The sequence below is a fragment of the Athene cunicularia genome, assembly GCF_003259725.1.
Source record: "Athene cunicularia isolate RWA chromosome Z unlocalized genomic scaffold, athCun1 chrZ_part1, whole genome shotgun sequence".
In the NCBI taxonomy this organism is placed as follows: Eukaryota; Metazoa; Chordata; class Aves; order Strigiformes; family Strigidae; genus Athene; species Athene cunicularia.
The window spans coordinates 13,302,176-13,319,611 of NW_020799142.1; the positions used below are offsets into that span (position 1 = coordinate 13,302,176).

The 17,436-nt window shown below is 38.2% G+C and overlaps 1 protein-coding gene across 1 annotated transcript; it reads right to left on the reverse strand.

Moving 5' to 3' along the window:
• Positions 1-981: 981 nt before the first annotated feature.
• PPWD1 (peptidylprolyl isomerase domain and WD repeat containing 1) lies at positions 982-17,407 on the reverse strand. Its single transcript, XM_026865314.1, has 11 exons — positions 17,177-17,407; positions 15,641-15,743; positions 14,917-15,017; positions 13,702-13,822; positions 10,176-10,623; positions 9,524-9,714; positions 8,884-9,073; positions 7,318-7,499; positions 4,092-4,173; positions 3,324-3,506; positions 982-1,348 (listed from the first exon to the last, which is right to left on the reverse strand). The coding sequence occupies exons 1-11, from the start codon at positions 17,385-17,387 to the stop codon at positions 1,205-1,207; spliced, it is 1,956 nt and encodes a 651-aa protein (XP_026721115.1). The 5' UTR covers positions 17,388-17,407; the 3' UTR covers positions 982-1,204.
• Between the last annotated feature and the right edge of the window lie 29 nt (positions 17,408-17,436).

Below are 17,436 nucleotides of genomic sequence, written 5' to 3' on the forward strand. Positions count from 1 at the left end.
TGCTGCAATTTGAGTTGGTGAGAAAATCCTTTTCAATAAAAGTGTCTAAATCTTTGAGAATGAATTATAGTAAACTTGCATTTTTTTTTCCTTTTGTTAACATCCCCTCAGAATAGAGATGTGCTACACTTAGCTTACTGTGGAATTTTTCATATTGCTGCCTGAGGATAGCCCTTTATCTCACTGAAGATAAACTTAGTGGTAGCAGCTTTTGAGGGACTGAATTTGATAAGCATTCACATCTCATTTCATGAATGAAGTTACCAGGACCGTAAACTCATCAGTCTTGTATGAGTGCAGTGGTGTTACATGAACATAAACAGTCGAGTTAATGTTCCTGTATTTAGAGTAGACTTAACTATCCAACATAGAACAGGATTGTATCTAGCCACAGATTCACAAGAGCCTGAGAAGTTGTGTGAGTTTTCCGTGAGGACTGCATTAGAAGCACCTGACATAAGCTTAGCTAAAATAAATGGTGGCAGTCATTTCAAACTAAGTATTTCAGTAGAAGTAGTACCGTTTGTAGGACTTTGAGTAAAAATGAAGCCAGAAACAGGCTCCTGATGGTAAAATAATGAGAAAGCAAACACTGAAAGAAAAAAAGTGTTGTTGGCAATGTCAAATAAGTTGCATGGGAATTCATACACTAGCATTTCAAGAGCTGACCATTGCTCTTATATACTGAAGACATGTAAACACAACCATTTTTAAAGGACAGAGCTAGATTACAAACACTGTCCTAGTAGATAGTATCATAACAATCTAAATTTTGATGCATGTACCTATGATTGAAGAGCTTACCTATGACTTTTTCCTCTGTCAAAGACTTCCATACGGTGAAGAGGATTAATTTGATATGAAAGATGCAAATAAACATGAAAAAGTTACCTGATCCTATTTAATAAACAGTATCATGAGCCATGATTTTTTTTTAATTTTCAGCTTTGCATAGAAGGAGATGCAAGAAAAACAGTAGACTTTATAAGAAACATGCAGACATTTTTACTTCAAAATACAAAGTTACCAGAAATACAGACTTAGGGCACTTAAGGTACATTAAAAATAGTAGAACTGGTGATTGCCTCTGTCCTGGCACTTCTTATATCTAAGAATTATCAAAAATGTTTCTGTTCTTTCTGGGTCATTTTTTGGGTCCCACTGTGAGTTTTTTCTGCTTAAGCTGGAACCTTCATCTCCTTGTTTACTTCACTGTGATATTAATGATGCTGATATCCTCATAGGGTTTGTCAGTTTTGGGATTGACTTTTACATTTGAGATTCTCTGAACAACTTCCATTCCTTTAGTCACCCGTCCAAAAACGCTGTGCTTGTTGTCTAGCCATGGCTGTTTGAGGGTATGAGAGGAAAAAGAAAAAGCGTATTAAAATAGAAAGCAGCACATAGGTTAGGTACCAAACCAGGAGACTGACATAGAATAAGTGTACATGGATACATTTTATATGTTTAGACTATGAAACTTAACACAATGTAAATATTCACATGTACATTGAGTGCCACTAATACATAATCACATGCATATAAATCCACTTTTTCAGTTGTTTCCTTAAAGTACTACAGAGGTCAAGTTCTAGCAATGCAGTAGAATTTCATAGTTTATTTTAAAGTGTATTCTCAGTTCACAGAAATGCTGTGTCAGTCTATTTCATGGTATTTTTACAGGTGTATTTAAGCCGGTCCAAAATACTATCCAAGTCATTCATACAGTATGCTCAATTAACAAACTAAATATGGGCACTGATGTAACTTATAAGTCTCAAAAATATGGTGGATGGGTGTTTTTTTAAAAAAGATATGATTTTAAAGAGTGCTGTAAGAATGTAGTTTCTGTAAGTGTCACCTTTAAGAATTTGTTTTGTAGCTGTTAGATTCACTTAACAAAACTTGTCTTTTTGGTTCTGAAATTGTACACAGATCAAGGGAAATATTCAAACCTCAGTACTGGCTTCTTTGTACAGCTATAATTGGGCAATGTTAAGGAGTCATCCTGGCACCATACCCAAAAACATCAAACAACTTAAGCAAGAACTAGATTTCCATCAAGTTTAAACCAATATATTAATACAAAACACTATAGTAATATACAATTGCAAACATTTATTAAGAATTTGATATTGCCCTTACTCCAGTTAAAAGCAAAAGACATCTTTACCACAATGGATGAAAATACTTTTCTGGTTCTCAAAGGATGGTTTTAGTGAAGCCTACATTGTGTGCAGCATTTATTTCCAAAATAAAAAAATATTTAGATAGTACTAGTGTGTTTCTTATTCCATCAGAAAAAAAATATTTTTACTCTGGGCTTGTGTGGCAAGGTTTTGGCGGGGGATGCGGCTACAGGCATGGCTTCTGTCTGACAGAGCCAATGCCAGCCGGCTCCAAGATGGACCCACCACTAGCCAGGGCCAAGCACCTACGTCATAACATATTTGAGAAGGGGGGAAAAAAACCCTGTGCAACTGCAGCCAGGAGAGAGGAGTGAGAATATGTGAGAGGAACAACTCCAGAAACCAAGGTCAGTGAAGAAGGGTGAGGAGTTGCTCCAGGCACCAGAGCAGAGACCCCCCTGCAGCCGCCAGTGCAGCCCCCGGTGAGGCAGGCTGTGACCCTGCAGCCCGTGGAGATCCACGGTGGAGCAGATCTCCACCTGCAGCCCCTGGGGACCCCACTCAGAGCAGGTGGATGGACCCAAAGAAGTCCGGGACTCTGAGGGAAGCCCACGCTGGATCAGTCTGTTGCTGGGAGGACTGCAGCCCACAAAAGGGACCCACACTGGAGCAGTTCATAAAGAGCTGCAGCCCTGGGGGAAGGGCTCACATGCAGAGTTTGAGGAGGACTGTCTGCCATGGGAGGGAGCCCATGCTGGGACAGGGGAAGAGTGTGAGGAGTCCTCCCCTGAGGAGGAAGGAGCGGCAGAGGCATTTGGTTATGAACTGACAACACTCCCCACCCCGCATCCCCCTGTGCCATGGTCAGGGAGAAGGTAGAGAAACTGGGAGTAAAGTTCAGCTTGGGAAGAAGGGAGGGGTGGTAGGGAAAGTGTTTTAAGATTTGGTTCTATATCTTATTACCCTACTCTGATTTGACTGACAATAAGTTACTTTTCCCAAGTCGAGTCTGTTTTGCCTGTGATAGTTACTGCTGAGTGATCTCCTGTCTTCATCTTGACCCATTGAACCTTTCATTCTATCTTCTGTCCCCTGTCCAGCTGAGGAGGGTAGTAATAGAGCAGCTTTGATAGTTGTGGTGGTGCTATCTAGTTAGCAATTCAGGCCTTAAACTGAGCCTTTAATATTACTTACAGTTGGCACTACTGTTATAAAAAACTGGGATCCATTGGTATTTGGTCCTGCATTAGCCATGCTGAGTGTGTATGGTCTGTCATGTCGTAAAGTTGAATGAAACTCATCTTCAAATTCTCCTCCCCATATACTTTCACCTCCCATTCCTGTTCCAGTTGGGTCACCAGTCTGAATCATGAAACCCTGCGCAGAAATTAAATGTTATTACATCATTGCATAGAATAAATGAGCAGAAGTGGTTTATGCCAAATGACATTTTTTTCCAACGTACTTCAAACCTTTCAAGAAAAACTAAGTACTGAAATGCTGTGGATAAAGGACAAAGCATTCAGAGCTTCTTTAAGTTATAGCTGAGTACTTGTGAAAAAACAAGCTTACTCACTGTTCCTGCTAATGAATGACAAACCTGACTATCTGTACCTTTTGCAAACATTCAGGCTCTACCAGCTTGATTCTGGTGCAACAGAAATCAGGAGCCTTACAAAAAATGTCTTCTGACATGAAACAAAGTCTTAATTCAAGCAGGATTGCTGAATTGATCTTTCAATTTTCAGATTTCTTCCACCTTGGCTGTTGCAGAACAACTATTAAACACCAGTAAGTGATAAAGCTGTTTAGAACCTTAAGAGCTGTTCAGATTTTTATAGAGAACTCTGAGGCCGTTCTAGAAATCCTTTGTGCAAAAGGGAAACGAGAGAGTTAACAGAGAGGACTGACCACAAAGGTACATTATCTAAACGAACAAAAAATTAACTTTTTACTAGTTACCTTGATGATACGGTGAAATATGTGTCCATTGTAATAACCATTTCTGCTGTGCACACAGAAATTTTCCACTGTTTTGGGGCACCTGAAACCATGTAACAAAATACAGGCTACAATAAAGATTTAATTGTACAGTGGCAAAGCCCTAAAGATTTCAGTTCAGACTAAGAGCCTGTTGTACTGAACAGTGTTTCAGCACACTGTAGAAAAAGCTTTCATCAAATAAGGAAAAAGACAAATCCTACCTCCTCAAACCCATGGCTGGAAGCAAAATAAGAGTACAAAATTTCATGACTGCACAGGAAGGCAGCAGCGTTGCTAATAGAGAGATGCTTTCATTATAGCTGAGCAGTGCTTACACAGAGCCCAAGCCTCTTTGGCTCCTCACCCCACCTACCAGTGACTAGGCTGGGGCTGCACAAGAAGGTGTGAGGGGACACAGCTGACCCCAGAGATATTCCATACCATATGACATCATGCTCAGCATATAAAGCTGGGGGAAGAAGGAGGAAGGGAGCAACATTCAAAGTGATGGTGTCTGTCTTCTCAAGTAACTGTTAGGTGTGATGGATTCCTGCTTTCCTGGAGATGCCTGAACACTTGCCTGCCACTGGGAAGTGATGAATGACTTCCTTGTTTTGCTTTGCTTGCATGCTTGGCTTTTGCTCTCCCTCTTAAAGTGTCTTTATCACAACCCACAAGTTTTCTCACTTATACCCTTCTGAGTTCCCCATCCCACTGAGGGTGATATGAGCAAGTACATGTGTGGTACTTAATTGATGGCTGGGGTTAAACCATGACACTAAGGTACCAAATGTATTTCCTCAGAGCCTAATTCAATGCACCATTGATTAGATGTTCCTTCCCCAGCTTTCTCTTTAGATAGTTTATTTAAGCTTATGTTCCATAAGAAGAAAGCTGTTCACTCTTTTACCTCTACAGTTCTATTAAGCTATACATGTAAAGTTGTCCAGTGTTGTGTACAAGAAGTAAAATCTAAAGGTACAATGTTTTAATATTATAGAACTTGCAGTCAGCGGTCAATTACCCTCCTCAAACTACTCACCAACCTTGTCTGGAAGCAGGGTAAGGAGGTGGAATATTATTCTTGATGAAATAAAATGGAAAAAAACCCAATCAATCAACCCCTTCACCTTTGTGACTTTATTTTATTTCCAAGAGATTTTCTACTGTCTGATTTCAGCTGGGATATAGCTAATTTTCTTCCTAGCAGCTGGTACAATGCTGTGCTTTGGATTTATGTGAGAATCATGTTGGTAACACACTGATGTTTTAGCTGTTGCTATGTAGACTTTGTCCTAAATTAAAGATGTGTCTGTTTCTCATGCTCAGCCAGCAAGCAGGTGCACAAGAAGCCTGGAGGGAGCATGGCCAGGACAGGTGATCTGAACTAACCAAAGGGATATTCCGTACCATAGAATGTCATGCTCAGTACATAAATTGGGGGGAGTTGGCAGGAGGGGCAGATCACTGCTCAGACATCTGTCAGCAGGTGGTGAGCAAGTACATCATGCATCACTTGTCTTCTTGGGTTATATTTCTCTGTTATATTCCTTATCATCATCATCATTACTGTATTTTATTTATTAATCTGTTCTTATCTCAAACCATGAGTTTTACTACTTTTTCAATTCTCCTTCCCATCCCATGGAGAAAGGGGAGGAGCAAGTGAGCAGCTGCATGGTGCTTAGTTGCTGGCTGGGGTTAAACCACAACAGCTACCACAGTAAAAATTTTTTGCAATAGCTCTTCCACTTCCATTTTATAAAATGGATTAGTAGCCAGGGTAGATCTACACTGACAGGTTTACACAGTCACACACATTTTCCCAGAAAGTAAGAAAATAGCCAAGGTGAGTCCATAGCTGTAGAATTACTTTAGCTGTGACAAGGAACATTAGCTTGGGCTTACTGATACTCAAAATCACCTCATTAAACAGAGCACCAATGGCATAACTAGTCAAACAGGTAAGATTAGAGCCCCAGTTCCTGCTGAGCAGTACATAGTCATTCACAGTTTTATTCCATGAGCACACAGGCAAATATTTAAAGGGCATACAAAGCCACATCCTATATGCTCTTCTACATGCTCCTCTTAGAGATTTTAAAGTCAAGGCTCAGCTGGGAGTAGACACTAGAACAAGAAAGGACAAACCTAACAATAATCAAGCCTACTAATACTGTATTTAATATAAAATTGCATAGAAAAATTGCAGTGAGGCACCTGCAATAGCATGCATGCAAACAGAGCTACACGCTAACATGAGAATTAAACAAACAAAAAAAAATCTGAAATAACATAGCTTGGCTTTTCACTCATTGGCAAGGGCAGTACTGTTACTGCAACCTATATGCTAGAATTACAAATTCCAGAAACTAGGGCCTGATGCAAGGAGACACTGGTGAAGAAAGCAATAGAAGACTAGCAGCCCTACAGGGTAGAACTGAGGTTGTGTTGCCTTACATGTGCTTATGACAAAACATGCATTTGTTTCTGGAGAAGCATGGACTACACTTAAATGGTTAAATTTCAATGCATAACAATACAAAAACCGCTATAAATTTACTGTTTTGTAACAAAATCTTTGTGTTTATTAGTACCACAAAGGAGGTACTGACAGAATAACTTTAGCAGTTTTCATGCATAAAACGTTTTCAATTATATCCATGGTTTTGAATATACACAGCACTAATATTATATGCTCACATAAATTTTATGTGGCTCTTGAAGGAGCTACAGTAACATAAAATGTAGTACAGTTGCCCCATTTAGAAGCTGCAAAGTACTATTCCTCTGGCTTACTCAGACCTGCTGCCAAATCTACTGTTGGTGCCAACATCACCATTCTTTTTCAAGACAGAATCAAACAGCATTGTCTTACAAGAATATGTAGCTTACACAGAAGAGCATTGTGACCTACCCAGAAAGAACAGAAGTTAAGAAAGGAATAAACCCCCTGAACCAATAATTAAATAAAAGCTAAAATCATTAAAACAAACCTGTGGCCTCAACAGTTATTTAGACCTATTTTTACCTTGTGTTTGTCAAGAGTCATTCCTAGACTGTTGATTAAGAAACTGTAGGAAACAAGGACAGTAGAAAAAGGGGAAGAATTATTCCTAACTTCAAATGTAGGTCTTGGATACTCTTAACAAAAAGCACAGAAGGAAAGAGAAACAAAATAAAAGAAAAATTACCAAATACATACTCAACAGGAAAGAGCTTGATATGAATATCTCCCATGCTTGTGTGGATGATGGCACTATCTGAAACTCTTTTAGGTCCTTCTGCCTGAGTGGCTGCCATGACCTCCTCTTTAGAAGGCTTCTCATTAAATACATCTCTGTCAGAATCTGCACTCTTTGTATCTTCTGGTTCACGTTTAGTAAACTGAAGAACAAAAGAACAAAAGGTTAACTGTTTGGTTTTCTTTTTTTTTTTCCCCTCATCTTACACACTATGCTACACCCAAGACATCAGTGCTAAACATACAACTAGATTTGAAATGTAGGGAGAGTATTCACAGACAGTCTATCCTTGCGTCCTTGCATCTCAGTCTTGTGCATTACCAGCATTTCCACTCACAAATTCCAGTACAACTACATCTAAATCCACACAGCTTTTTATGTTTTCCTTAAACTTCCTTCCCTTTTCAACAGAAAGCCCATAATAGTTCAGCATATTTTCTTTAAAAAACAAAAAGAATGGAAAATATGAGTTGTTATATACAACCAAAACTTGCAGGTTTCATCACAAAGCTTTTAGTTTCAGTACAAAATCAAACTACATCCTCTTATTGCAACACTTCATTAATACAAAACTATAGAAAACCAACAAATTTAACTCAAAACATGAGAAATTTCAGAAATAGAATTTTTATAGAACTGACAGAAAAATATAAAATAAATATACAAGTACACAAGCATCTGCTTAAGTAACATATGTATCAAATGACAATCACTAATCTTTCCACATGCATACAGTCATGTTTTCTCTAACAGTGAGTAGCGTTTTCAGATTTTGTCTAACTTCCTCCTCAGTTGTCAAATCATTCAGAGTAGTATTCCATTCGAAGTACATATTCCATTATGTACTACACATTAACCACACAAAGCTTTAGAAATTATACTGTCTTGAGCTCCAATGGAAAATTGAACAAATTCAAGCACAAGTGAAAACAGACAGAATCATCTTAAACCTCTATGGTGACCACATCCCAGATCAACTATTAACTACTCTGGAATTGATTGTCTCTTTGGCTTATTCACTGCATCTCACCCAGAATCTAAATTGTGAACAGGAAGATGACTCTTGTCTTAGTTGCCCATAATGTACTTGGTGCTACCAAGTACCAGTGCTGCCCTGAATGTAATTATTTTTATTACATATTTTATACAATTAGTTATTGTTTATCTGTATAAAATCTTGTAAGGTTTTTTTTAGGGTTTTAAATGTGGGGTTTTTTCAACTAGAACAAAAGCATATATTCTTCTCAAAGAACTATAATTTAGATAGCCAAAACCATCCAAGTTTATGTAACTGCTTGAGCACTAATGGAAAAATTAAAAACTACAAAGCTGTTTCTAGCCAATTTATAGGTAGTTCAAGCTAAAGCTAAAATATAGTTGCAATATAAAGAGACTCCTCTGGAAAAGTTGTGTTTGCAAATACTCAAGACTAAAAGCACTGGAAAGGTGCAAGGATCAAAATAAAAAATAATGCAGAAAAAACATCAATACAAGATTGGAGTTATTTAAATAGAAACCACACACACCATATAAAACCTATTTTTTTTAAAAGCTGTGCAGATTACTGTCGGATCTGCCTGGATATTCTGGAGAACGGGATTTTCAGATGCCTTCATCTCTATAGTGATTGCAGCACGATGTTTCTTTGCTACTCCTTGGAACAAAGCTAGTTGCATCACTCTGATGTTCTCTTGTTTTCCCAAGATACGAATACACCTGAAGTACAAGATGTAAAAAGGCGTAAATGCTCTTAGCTGCTCAGAGTCAGAGAATGTCTCCTTTCTGACTGTAAGACTCAAATCAGAATTCAAAATAATTTACTGGTTTTTATACTTCCCTATTCAAACTTGCTACATAATTCACTGGTCAGTCTCCATATGCAATAAAATACCAACTGCATGATTCACATTTCCTTTGTTGTCACATCCAGTTAGACAGGAATGAATTGATTACACATTTTTAATAAAAATAGACTTCAAGTATTTTCTCCTCATTTCACTAAGCTTCAAACTGTAGTCATTGTCCATTACTAAGCATGGGAGTATCTAATGTAAGGCAAAAGATTAGAGACCCCCACAGTCATATAAAGCTTAAGTATGCTATAAATTTGACTGAATATAAGCTTTGAAGCAAACATTTATCTTAACGTGTGTCACTGGAACTTACCTGTTAGTCTCTACATTTATGACCTTAATGCCCAACATTGTTCCATAGAGAACGAAGTGTCCAGTTTCATCAAAAATTATATTAATTAATCTTACTGCATCCACTTTCTCCAGCTCACGCTCAACTGCCATACGCCGACCAAACTCCATGTCTGGTAGCTGCTGTCTCATCTGCTGAAGTTCAGTAAACATCTACAGAAAAAAACCAGAATCACTGTTATATGAACATACTTTAAACTTTTGATCCAGCAAAACACAGATCCACATCCTTAGAAAATATAGAATCTAAGTGAGGTGATTCCACTAAAACTTAACTAAAGAATTAAAATAAATTCAAGTAATACTCTTTCTAATGAACCAATATGCACGTTGTAATACTAGGCTTAAGCAAAGGAAGGAAAGTGTGTAACTGTCTATCAAAGTTCTTAGAAAATGAGAAATTTAATTCATTATTTTGATGTTACTTGAAATAGGCATTTTCCGTAATTCTTGCAAGAGACAAGGAAGAGAACATGGAAAACCTTTTCTCAGTAAAAATACAGCACTGAAGCTGAGCTTTAGAAATAAACAATAAATTAGCTGAATATGCTGGTAAATAAATTGAAATAAATAGAGGAAAAGCCTCATAAAAAGAGAAGCAAGCCCAAACTCACACTCAGTGATTCATCAAAGACTCTCATGAGCTTCCCCGTCAGAAAACGGAAAATTCTAACTTTTCTGTCAGACCCAAGAGTGGCCATTTTCTTTCCATCAGGTGAAAAACTTATACTGGATGGGTAAGCCTTGCATTTAGCAAATTCATATAGATCAGTATCTGTTTTATACTCCCAGTTCACATTCTTGGGAAATTTATATTCGTGAGGAGTACCAGTCCAGTACTCGATCATTCCAGATTTGTCAGAAGACACTACTACTTTGTAGACAGGGTTCAAGCGTATCTGAGTAAGAGAAGATGTATGGAGTTTATCAAAAACATGAAGTGGCTGGTTATTTCCTCGTCCATCGTAGATGAATATTTTTCCTGTGCTCTTCTCAGATGTTGCAACAGAAGATATGGCATCTCCAGGGCAATACACCCATTCACACTGGCCAGGGTAGAAGCTGCAACCAAGAGTAGGGAAAAAAAAAAAGACTGGTGTTACTTAGATAAGAATCAAGTTACACTATAAACATAAAATCAAATATCAGAAGCAAATTTTAAACTTTATTTACTAGTCTTGCTAAAATTCAACAGTGTTATAAACAAGCTTTCCAAGCAATGCAATTCAGTGGATGGCTCAGTCAATTTCTGTTGTTCCCATATTGTTTTATAAAGAGGCTGTGACAGAAAGCAAAAGGTAGAAGGTGGGTATAAAAGAAGAATAAGAATGGAAATCCAGCTGAATACCACCAGCAGCATTAATGATTACTATTGAACTTATATGACTCAGTAGCATTTTTCTTTCACCTGTTAAGTGATTAATTCTTCAGTGGCAATGAAGACAACTGCATCTTTGCCATACATTTACAGAAAAGTTCAACTAGGTCTTGCAAAAAAAAAAAAAAAAAAAAAAAATTTCCAAACAAAAACACCCAAACAGATAGTCAGTAAGTAAAATTAAGACAATCACCCTACATTCAGTAAGTGTTCTGAATACATTTAAGAAGGATTCCATTTGCTACTACCAAAAACATACTATACAAATTAAACAACCTGCAGGTATGATCAATAATATGTTACATCTTTTTTTAAAAAGTCTGTGAGCAAAGATTTTAAGAACCAGAACTCAAATTATATGCCAGACCACAAAGAAATGCAGTCTCCATAAGAAACTCATATTTAGTATCCTTTCATGAATCAAGCTAACAGATACTGAAGAACTCACAAGTGACAGACAGATTTCAATTTTCAATGCCTGTCTGCTGAAAATTCTCATAAAAAGAAACATAACCAGAAGTTTGTCTCAGGTTCACTAGAAAAAAAAGGATCAAATACATACATACATTACAAAAAAAAAAAAGTCCCACTGATCTATGCATCATTATCCAAAGTTTCTGCACAAACAGCCACCCTTCTCTAGATCACTGATGGAAGCATAAAGCACGTGGATTTTCATTAGTCACACTGTGTATGTAGCTTAGAACTGAAAGGATCTGAAGAATTTCAGACAAATCTTATCAACCCTGCAATGTACTGGCATGTATATATAAAAGCAGGCAACACAAGATGTGAATTGAAAAGACCACAAAAACTTAGGATTCTACATTAACTCTTGCAAGCCTGAGCAAACAGCCATGAAAAAATTCTCAGGCACATCAACAGAAACTATCTGTTCAATAAAGAGTAATACAGTAGAGCAACAAACATTGTTTTAAAAGGTTATTCAGGACAATGCTTGTATTACAGCTATATACTGTTCTCTTGTTCACTAAAGAGTTCACTTCAGGTAAAACTCAGTGTTGTGGTTTAAACCCAGCTGGCAGCCAAACACCACCCAGACGCTTGCTCCCCCTCCTGCTCCTGGGGGATGAGAGATTTAATTGGAGGGGTAAAGAGAGACTCGTAGGTTGAGATAAAAACAATTTAATAATTGGAATAAAATAAAACAATAATAGGAAGTACAATTGGGCAATGCACCATGCAATTGATCACCACCTGCCAGCTGCTACCCAGCCCGTTCCTGGCTAGTGATCCAAGACCACCAAGATTCCCCCAACTGCAATCCCAGAAGCGAGAGAGAACTCCCCCTTCCTGGCCAACCCTCCTTTTTATAGTCAGCATGACACTGCATGATACAGAGTATTTTGCTGGCCAGTCTGGGTCTGGGGCTCTGGCTCTGCTCCTTCTCAGCTGCTTGTACACCTGTGCATAGACAGGAAGTTGGAAAGTCCTTGACCTCTTAGCAACAACTGAAAACATCAGTGTATTATCAACATTCCTCTGGTATAATTCAGTATGTGGTAGCACACCACTCTTCTAGCTACTAAGAAGAAAAATTAACTCTCCCAGTCAAAACCAGGACACCCAAATATCTCTGAAAAAAAATATATGGGGAGATGAGAGTCTTGATTACAGATGCTGGAAAAAATCTAAAGATAAATCAGGAAACATATTATAGCAAAATGTTACACGTAGCATTCTCAGGGTATTCCTGAAACAAAACAGATTTAAATTCTCCATCAGTTTTCCCCGAATTCTGAAACAGAAAAAAAGCACCTTCTATTGTAGCATCAAATTAAGTTTTTCTTAATACAATTTTTTTTTAATCCTGTAATTTTACTAATTTTGTAATTACAACATAGGGCTACTAAGTAGAAAAGCCCAGTAAAAACAAAAGAGTAAAGCTAACTGGAAGTTTTCCATAGCAGAGAGTCAAGAGGGAATCAATTCCTATAGGCTAAGTACATTATCTGGACGATAATACTATAACGAGCAAAGCAGGTAACATAAGCTTTTATACAGGTATTCTGAAAAGAGCTTTTTTTTTTTTTTTTTTTAGTTTATGCTTCTATTCAGTTTCACAACTAATCAACAAGCCTTTGAGGAATAAGTTTTCCAATTTTGAAAGGCTTGTGGAAACATGAGTATTTCTACCATTCCTGGTACAGCATTCAATGATCCTTCAACACTCTTAAGCCACCCCTGTAACAGGTGGGGCTTGTTTTCCTCCAATATTTTTATATTTCCAATAACATCCATTCCTTTTTCTCCCAGATTCTTTAGCTACATACTGTATAACTACAGAAATCCTACAACAGCAAGACTAAGGAAAGCAACAACATTCTTTCTAACAGAAGTAGTAAATTTCTATCCCTACGACAAATAAGACAATACATACAGGCCAAATTCCCTCTCTGCTGGAATTATTAGTTGGCTAAAATTTTTAAATTCAGTGCCAAACAACAGAAAAAAAAATTATGCCTAGCTAAGTATTTTGAGAAACATCACATCTCTCTGCATAATATCTGATCCTGAGAAAAGGCACAGACCTACTCCACTCATGTACCATACAGAGTTGTAAATTCTTCTATTCAGTCAGGCAGGATCCAGCCACTGGATGCATTCCAAATAATGAAACTTACTCAGCTTCATCTGACTGTAGGAAAAATCCCTCAAACAAAAGCAAAATATTGACTTACCTCTTAGCAAAAGAAACATCATTTATAATTCCAAACAAACATTTTCAAAAACTAATTTACCCAAGTTTCAGCATGTTGATCATATCGAAGTTAACTACATCGAACACCTTCATTGCTTTGTCATCTCCAACTGAACAGAATAATGCCCCCTCTGAACTCACAGCAATACTCTCAATAACACCTATTAAAAAAGGTAACATACTATTAAGACATAGGAGACATCCTTCCTTTCAATATTCCACAGAAAAAAATCCACAAAAAGACCCATAAATTAAATATTGTAATTTAATTATTTTAATTTTATATGTTTATTTAGAAAAATTGAGAACAACATTATGATATGGTAAAAAAAAATGATGTGCTACTCGACTTGCATCTCTCAAAACAGAAAAAGCAGTAGAACTCTATAGACTCTTACAGTCTTGCTATTAACACACATAATAGTCAAAATTACTCTGCAATTGAGCCTTCCTTAAGTTTTTCACAATATTTAATTTTGCTTGGTAGGCTTTGCTCTCACATTTTGTTTCTGTGTATAATGAGAAGCTAAGAGTTAAGATAAATAATCCACCACAATATTTTTCAGTAACTCTAAAAAGAAATAGTACTTTTATTATTAATATTATATATTTTTCTAATTGTAACAGTCTGCATATCAAACCAGTTTTTTCCACCAGGCATATCATTTCTAATAGCAATGAGAAGCTCATTACTTGTCCAGCCTATTTAACGCTTAGCACAGTACAGAAGAGCTATGTGCACTTACTAACTCAGAACACTGGGTTAAAATTATTAATTCTTAATTGCAGAATTTACTCTAAAGTTGCAATAATTTCAGATGAAAATAATCATTTTTTTCCATACTGCAGGTAAAAAAAGGGAGAAAAATAATGGATGAAGGTAACCTTAAAGTGACATGTTTTTAAATTTATCTGGATTTTATGTACATTGTTCACGTATTTTTAAACAGTTTCTTTATGTCATAGACAATCTCCCCACAGGTGGGGCACAAAGGGATGCAAAGGATGTAAGGAATCTGTGCAGAAGGAGTGCCACATGTTTTATTCTCACCCTATCCCTCCTGCAGTTTAGGAGCAAAACCTTCTTAACAGGACAGGGGAATAAAGGAAGATAGGTTGACATCATTTAATCCCTGACTGCAGTAAATGAATTCCAGAACCCCTCTCCTCTTTACTTGTACTCCCTCCTCAAATGACTAAGAGAAAGGGACAGGAAAAAGTGAGGTCGTTTAGAGAAGAAAAAGCAACTTCTCACCTAGGTGACTCCGGAAGTGTTTAACAAACTCAATCCCTTCTTCTATTTTTTTCCAGAATTTTACATGTCCATCATGACTGGCTGTTATAATAAAATCTGTCCTACAATGACAAAAGAGAAATAATAAAAAAAAGAAAGATACCCACATCATGCACTTTCACACTGGGCAGTAATTTACACTATAATTAACACTGTGCAGAGAATGAACTTTAAAAAAAATTACTGTGACAATCTGTTTGAATGGGTATTATTACTCCCAGAAAAGCAAACGAGTATTTTAATGCACTCTGGATTAACCTATGAAAAGTCAACAGCCTGAACTGAAGAAATCTATAATAGCATCCTTTATGACTATATAAATTTTACTACCTTTTTAGGCCTGGTTTCACAGTAGTTACTAGAGACACATAAAAGAGAAGAACGCTATCTCCTCAATCTGTGCAGCTATGCTGAATCCCGTTTTGTTCAGATGCAGTCAGCTGCTCTTATTCCTGTAGTATGGGCTGCACACTGCAATAAGGATTTTAAGATCATCTTTTAGTCTATTTAAACAATTTTTATCTTGTTTCTCAGTAAGCCCGTTCATTTGCACTTAGGGTTTTTTTTTAAAAACAGCTCCTCTGAACATCCTAACTTTCCATTATTAACCTTCTACAGTGAAAACTTCCCAGTGCATACAAAAATACATCTCTGACAGGGAGAAACAGTGGAAAAAGACACTTACTTAGTACATGCTACATGTGTAATGACATCTCTGTGCATGTAACTGCGTTCATACATCGAAGCACATGGTAGATTTTCAAGATAAACGTGTTCAAATTCAAGAACTAAACAGAACAAAAAGAAAAATCAGGAAATATTTTTTTCCCACAAAAGTACATCTAGCTTCTGTTCTCCCTTAACGCTTGAATAGCTTACTCCCATTTTAGTCAAGACTATACTAGGATTTTGTGCAAACATAATAAAAGGGGTTTCCACTGTGGCTTTATACTCAGACTTACATATTATCAGTAGACTAAAGCCATTCAAACTCTGCTTTAACCCATAGAGATGCTGCCTTTTAGAGTAACTATTACCTTGTAAAACCATAAAACAGTAACAATAATAGAAAGTACAAACAGGTAACGCACAATGCAATTGCTTACCACTCACCAACTCATACCCTACCCATTCCCAGCCAGCAATCCTGAAATACCAAGATCCCATAACTGCAATCCTGGAAGCAATAGACAACCCCCCCTTCCCAGCCAACCCTTGTTTATGTACTGAGCATGACACTGCATGATATGGAATATTTCAATGGCCAACTTGGGTCCAGGGCTCTTCCTCTGCTTCCTCCCAGCTTCCTGTATACATGTGTATGAGCAGGACATGGGGATTTGGAAAGCACTTAATTTCTTAGCAACAACTGAAAACATTAGTGTTTTATCAAATTCCATACTGAATCCAAAGCACTGCACTATTCTAGCTACTAAGAGGAAAAATTACCTCTATCCCAGCTGAAACCAGGGCACTGCCAGTAAACAGATAACCTTATTTTCTTACCAAACCAAATGTATGCCTGTTGTTGTTAAGCCAGATTCAAGGTCCCACACAGGTACTGTAGCTTATATTCTTAAATGTTAGCACCTATCTAGATCACTGTTTAACTGGCCCACCTAAAATGACTTCATTTTCTGCTTCTGTCCGATTTTTACATTCTAACTGTAACACGCAATGGCACTTGTTACTGAACTGGCAGGTTTGCCTCTGCTGAGCATTACAATAATACTCAGAGTGCTTTGAGTTACTAGGTACATAAAAACCATATGCCAGAAGACAAACTAGAGGCTTCTCCTACTTGCCCATCTCAGGGCAGCGATCCAGAACACAATTAACTCCACAGCTGCAAAAAGCACGGCTCCAGCAATACAAACCCTGCAAAGCAGGGCCTCTTAGCCTAAGGGTGTCCTCCAAAGAAAGCAGAAATACGGTGTTCCCGGCCCGTAATTTCGCACCCGAGGCGTTACTGCACAGTCCAAACATTTTACGTATGAGACACCAGTTCAGGCAACGGGCTTCCACCCGCCCGTCCTCCTCTCCTAATCCGGGGCGCGAGGGAACCTCCCGAGGGCGGCCCAGCTGCCAGGCAGCCCCACCCCACAGCCGCCTTCCCACCGCTTCAGACCCTGCCCGGGGCAGCGCCACAGACGGCTCCCGGGCCGCTCGCTCCCCAGAGAAAGGACAGGCGGGCGGCCGTGGGCTCCGCTCCTCCCGTTACCTCTCCTCTTTTTCGCCTGCGTGGCCTCCCCCGGGAGCGGCCCGACCCAGCGCTCCTCATCCTCCTCCTCCTCCTCATCATCATCGTTGTTATTGTTGTTGTTCTTGTCGTCGTCTGCCGCCACTGCCACCACCTCCTCCTCCCTCACCTCCTCGCTGCCGCCCACCATCTCATGTTGCTTTCGCTTGCGCTCCGAGTCGGACGACGCCATGCTGGGCAACGTCACTTCACCGCGACGCCTCCCGCCTTCGCCCCACCCC